The sequence below is a fragment of the Priapulus caudatus genome, unplaced genomic scaffold, assembly GCF_000485595.1.
Source record: "Priapulus caudatus unplaced genomic scaffold, Priapulus_caudatus-5.0.1 Scaffold2956, whole genome shotgun sequence".
Lineage (NCBI taxonomy): Eukaryota > Metazoa > Priapulida > Priapulimorpha > Priapulimorphida > Priapulidae > Priapulus > Priapulus caudatus.
In genome coordinates, this window is record NW_014580017.1 from 12,103 (window position 1) to 17,548 (window position 5,446).

The following is a 5,446-nucleotide window of genomic DNA, read 5'->3' on the forward strand; positions in this document are numbered from 1 at the left end:
TATATACTATATATATATACTACTGTTATGTGGGTTATATGCTATATATATATTTATACTACTTTTATGTGGGTTATATGCTATATATACTATATATATATACTACTGTTATGTGGGTTATATGCTATATATATACTACTGTTATGTGGGTTATATGCTATATATACTATATATATACTACTGTTATGTGGGTTATATACTATATATACTATATATATATATACTATATATATATTTATACTACTGTTATGTGGGTTATATGCTATATATACTATATATTTATACTACTGTTATGTGGGTTATATGCTATATATACTATATATTTATACTACTGTTATGTGGGTTACGTTGTTGGTCAACACAGCCGTACGTTTACAAGCCTTATAGGTTCTTCTTCTTCGCGGGTCACTACACTACACTCGACCTAGCCACTGCAGCACACAGGGCCTGGCACGGTCGTTGAAAACGACAAGGTCTGCAAGGTCTCCAAGGATCTCAAGCCCTTAGGTTGCCCCGAGAGAGTACGAATAATAATAATATCCCGATGATGGCCGAGGATTGCCGAATACACGAGTGGACACAATGTACGATGCCTTGCAGACATAATTCGCTGCTGTTGTTCACATAGACCTGGCCTGGTGTTGGCACAGCGCTAGGGTACCAGTAGTCGACTAACATAGCAACCGCTTGCGTGCTCTCATCGCTTCTCTAGTCAAAAGCCGTACATATCTTCCCAGATTCCCTGATTCACCGATACTTGGTTCATCACTCTGTTTATTTCAGTTATCCGGCCGGGCAGATGGCTGAACGCGCAGAAGAACGCGCGAGACAACAACAACAACAACAACAACCAAAATAACATCAGTAGCATCAACGACAATGTGAAGCATTTCTGGTTAAGTGGACCTCACAGGAAATCGCCTTGTGACCGTCACCAATAACTATATCAACAACAATGACAACAACGACACCGTAGACGACGGCAACAATAAAGGACAGAAACAACAACAGCAACAATAACAACAACAACAACAACAACAACAACACACGTGAACTTACCGTGGTCGTCAAAGTTGACCTTGTCGCCGTCGCGGTACTCCTTCACCGTCAGCACGTCGGTAACCTCCTCGGGCAGCAACCCCAGCTGCTGCTGCTGCCGGAGCGCCTCACTGCGCAGGTGCTTCACGGACTTCACATGCTGGATCATGTTGGAGCGCGAGCGAGAGTTGAAGTTGCAGAGCGCGCAGTGGTAGTAGCGGCGCGCAGCCGTCGCCGCCTCGCTCGCCTGAAGGTGCAAGAACAGCCGACCGTTCAACTCGTGCATCTGACTTCCGACGTGGAGCTGGAACTTGTGCACGCTGTTCGATTGGAAGTCGCACGCGTTGCAGCGAACCTGCACGGGGTTGGTCATCGTAAGGTACTTCAGGCGCCACTCGTTGCGCGGGCCGCCCTCGCGGATGTGGTTGATCAGCTGCAGCTTCTGAAGATGCTTGTCCGTCTTGCAGTGCAGCTGGAAGTTCGCCTTCAGGTTCGTCTTGTACTGACAGAGCTTGCACATGTAGGTGGCGCCGACGACGACGGCGACTTCGAGGCCTCCTTCCTTCGTGCGGTCCGTCTGCATGTGTTGGTGGAGTGCATCCAGGCTCTCCGTCGAATACACGTTGCAGATGCAACACTGGAACATCTTCACGTTGTCGACGGCAACGACATCCAGCGGCTTATCCATCGCCGCCGCAGCCGCCGCCGCCGCCGCCGCCGCTTCCATGCCGCCAAACCCGTGCATGAGCATGGCGGGGTTGAAGCGTGGGTCGGGGGGCGGCGGGGGGATGAGGTCGGGGGGAGGGGGCGTCGGGAGCCCGAGCGCGGCGTGGAGGTGCCGCAGCTGCTCGCTGTGCTGGTAGTGCATGTCGCGCTGTAGCTGCTTGGCACTATGCTGCAGCGCGAGCATGTTGTGCGCGTGCTTCTCGCTCGTCATGTGAATGTGAAGATTGCGCGCGACGCTCGTCTCGTACGCGCAAACGTCGCAGCGCCATGTCGGTTTCCCCTTACCGTCACCAGGGGGCGGCGCTCCGAGACTCGGCAGGAGGCGGGGCTGCGGCGCGGCGGCGGCGGCGGCGGCGGCGGCGACGTCGGGCGGGGTAAACATGTCGGCCGGTTGCGGCGCGCGCGCGTCCCCGTTGTGAAGGTCGTTGAGGTTGTTCAGATGCTTGTCGGATTGCATGTGGATGCTGAGGTTGCCCTTGGTCGTCGTCGAGTAGTTGCAGACGTCGCAGCGGTACGGCTTGTAGCCGCAGTTGTACGTCTCGCCGCGCGCGAGTCGCGGGTGAGGCTGCCCGGCGAGGCAGTACAGGCACGTCGTCTCGCTCTCCGGGTGCTTCTCCTTCATGTGGATCTCGAGAGTCTCCTGGTACTTGTAGTGCCAGTTGCACTTGGGGCACTTGAGCGTCTTGCACGAGTTGCGCGAGTGCATCAGGTTGATGTGACCGCCGAGCGAATGCGACGCCGCCGCCGCCGCCGCCGCCGCCGCTGCCGCCGCAGCGCCGAGCAACGCCTCGCACTTCCCGCACTCGCTGCCGCCCTTCCCGTCGGGATGCTGCGGGCAGAGCGGGAACGGGTTGCCCCCGGCAACCAGTGGCGAGAGGTAACCGCGGGCGACGAGGTCCATCGCGTCGCTGTGCGACGAGCCGGATTCGCTCGGACTCGAGCCGGGGCGCGACGTAGACCACGGGCCGCCCGCCGCGCGGCCCGGCGACGCCGCCGCCCCCCGGCCGCCGCCGCCGCCTCCGCCATCGATCAGATCCGGCGTCGTCGCGGCGACCGCCTGAGAGCTGTCGCTGTCGTCGTTGAAGACGTCCACTTGTTTCGGCCGCGGCGAGTCCGGCACGGTGAAATGCCCGGTGGCGCCCTCACCCTGCGGCGGTGCGGTCTTCCCGTCCGCGTCCGGCGACACGGGGACGTATGCGTAGGTGGCGCTGGCGGCGACCGCGCCCGACGCCGCGCCTGAAAGCGTCGTCGTCGTCGTCGCCGCCGGTAATACTGACAGATTCGCGGCGGGTTTCCCCGCGCTGCTCCCGCCGCCGCCGTACGTGCGGTTAGGCAGGTTGGGCTCGAGGAAGGAGAGCAGCGGCTCCTTATCGACGCCGAGGCCCTGGATGATCGCCGAGGAGTTCTCGCGGTCCATAATGCACTGCTCCTCGGCGGACATGCGAACGCCGTGCTCGCCGATGGCGTGCGCGACAAACGACTTCGAATACCCGAATGACAGCTTACATATAAAACACATCAGAATAGGCTTCGTCGGAACTGAGGTATAGTCGCAGACGGGGAACGGCGGTCTGCTGAGCGGCGCGTCGCCGCCGCCGGTCGCCCCGCGCGAGGGGGCGCCGCCGCGGACGTCGTAGACGCGGTAGCTGTGCATGACCGGCGCTTCGGTGAAGCGCTTCTTCTCGGGGGCGTCGCCGGCGCGGCCGCGCCCGTACAGCGCCGGGTCGTACATGACCGTGTTCCACGACACGTGGAATGCATTGACGATCTGAGGTAGCGCGCTGCTGACGACCGCGTCGCGCTTGTCGATGATGGCGCCCTCTTGCGTCGGAATGTCGAGGCTGGACGTGCTCGCGTTGCTGAACTCGGAGTCGCCCGGCTCGATGATGTACGCCGAGCCGTCCGGCTGGTAGACGATCTTGCCCTCGAACGTCTCGACGTCACTGAGGAGGCTGTCATTGTCGCTGTTCGCCGCCGACGCTTCGTCGTCGGGCCACGCGGGGGCGCCGCTCTCGCACGCGTGCTCGAGGTACAGCTGCAGGTCGGCGAACTGCTCGAGGCACTCGCCGCAGGTGACCGGCTCGTCGGGCCGCGCCTCTTCGACGCTGACGCTGACGCTGAGCGGGGCTGAGGTACTGGCTGAGGTCGCTCTGGTGCTCTGAGGTTCAATATATGAGGTCGCTAGCTGCTGCTGCGGTGGCGGCGGCTGCCCCGCCGTCCCGCACTGTCCCTGCGCCGCCGGCCGGCGAGCGGGGCACGCCGGGGGCAGCTGCGGCGGGCAGCCGCTCGGGCTGTCGAGCGTCGCGGCCCGCCCGCTGTCGTCTGTTAGCTGGTTGGCAGCCATCTTTTGAGTAGCACCGCATCAGGCGGTGGCTACAGCACCGCTGTGATGGGTGTGCCTGCAATGGAGGAAACGCGAGCGTGAGTAGAGTGAAGTGACTTGAGAAGCCATGCGCGAAAGAGAGGGAGAGAGAGGGAGAGAGAGGGGGAGGACAGAGAGAGAAGGAGAGAGAGAGAGGAGGGTATATATATATATATATATATAGAGAAGGAGAGAGAGAGAGAAGCGAGAAAGAGAGAAAGAGAGAGAAGGAGAGAGAGAGAGAGAGAAAAGGAGGTAGAAAGGAAGGGAGAGACGGACAGGTAGACAGAGAGAGAGAGAGAGAGAGAAGAGAGAGAGAATAGAGAGTAGGACAGAGAAGAGAGAGAGAGAGAGAGAGAGAGAGAGAGAGAGAGAGAGAGAGAAAGAGACAGAGAGCGAGAGAGGCGGAAGAGGGCGAGAGAGGAGAGAGAGAGAGAAGAGAGAGAGAAGAGAGAGAGAGCGAGCGAGAGGAGCGAAGAGAAGAGAGAGAGAGAGAGAGAGAGAGACGAGAGAGCGAGAGAGAGAGAGAGAGAAGAGAGAGAGAGAGAGAGAGAGAGAGCGAGAGAGAGCAGCGAGAGAGCGAGAGAGAGAGCGAGAGAGAAGAGAGAGAGAGAGAGAGAGAGAGAGAGAGAGAGAGCACGAGAGAGAGAGCGAGAGAGAGAGAGAGAGAGGCGAAGAGAGCGAGAAAAAGAAACAGAGAGCGAGAGCGAGAGCGATGCCAAGCGAGAGAGAGAGAGAGAGAGAGAGAGAGAGAGACGAGAGAGAGAGAGAGAGAGAGAGAGAGAGAGAGAGAGGGGGGGGATATATATATTATATAGAGAGAGAGAGAGAGAGAGAGAGGGACGAGTAGAGAGAAGAGAGCGAGAGCCAGAGAGAGAGAGAGGAGCAGGGAGAGAGGCGAGGCGGCTACAGGTGGCAGACCAGATAATGACAGGTGTTGGCATCATTCAAACTTCACAGTCACGAAACGGGGAAAACAAATAGAGCGTTTCATTAGACGCCGCCGCAGCGTTGTCCGAGCAGACGCGTAAAAAGCGGAATGAAAAGAGAAAATAAAACAATAAATTACCGCTAAAAACACGGGAGAACAATCGTGAGCTCTGTACGTATGCTGCGAGGGCTGCGGGCGAGATGAAAGAGAATGAGGGAGAGAGGATGGCGGGAGAGAAAGGGGGAAGAGAGAGGAGAAAGGAGAGTGAGATGGGGGGAGGGAGAGGGGGAGAAGTGAGAGAGTGAGAAACAAAGCAGAGAGGGGAGACGAAAGGGAACGAGAGAAGAGTAGAGAGAGAAATGAGAAAGCGAGAGGGACAGTCCAGACAG

The 5,446-nt window shown here is 58.0% G+C and overlaps 1 protein-coding gene across 1 annotated transcript; it reads right to left on the minus strand.

Moving 5' to 3' along the window:
• Positions 1-1,059: 1,059 nt before the first annotated feature.
• On the minus strand, positions 1,060-4,108 carry LOC106819195 (zinc finger homeobox protein 4-like; the record flags this gene model as incomplete). Its single annotated transcript, XM_014823845.1, has 2 exons — positions 3,395-4,108; positions 1,060-3,244 (listed from the first exon to the last, which is right to left on the minus strand). Coding segments are annotated over exons 1-2 (2,899 nt in total), but the record flags the coding sequence as incomplete, so codon positions are not given.
• Positions 4,109-5,446: the final 1,338 nt, after the last annotated feature.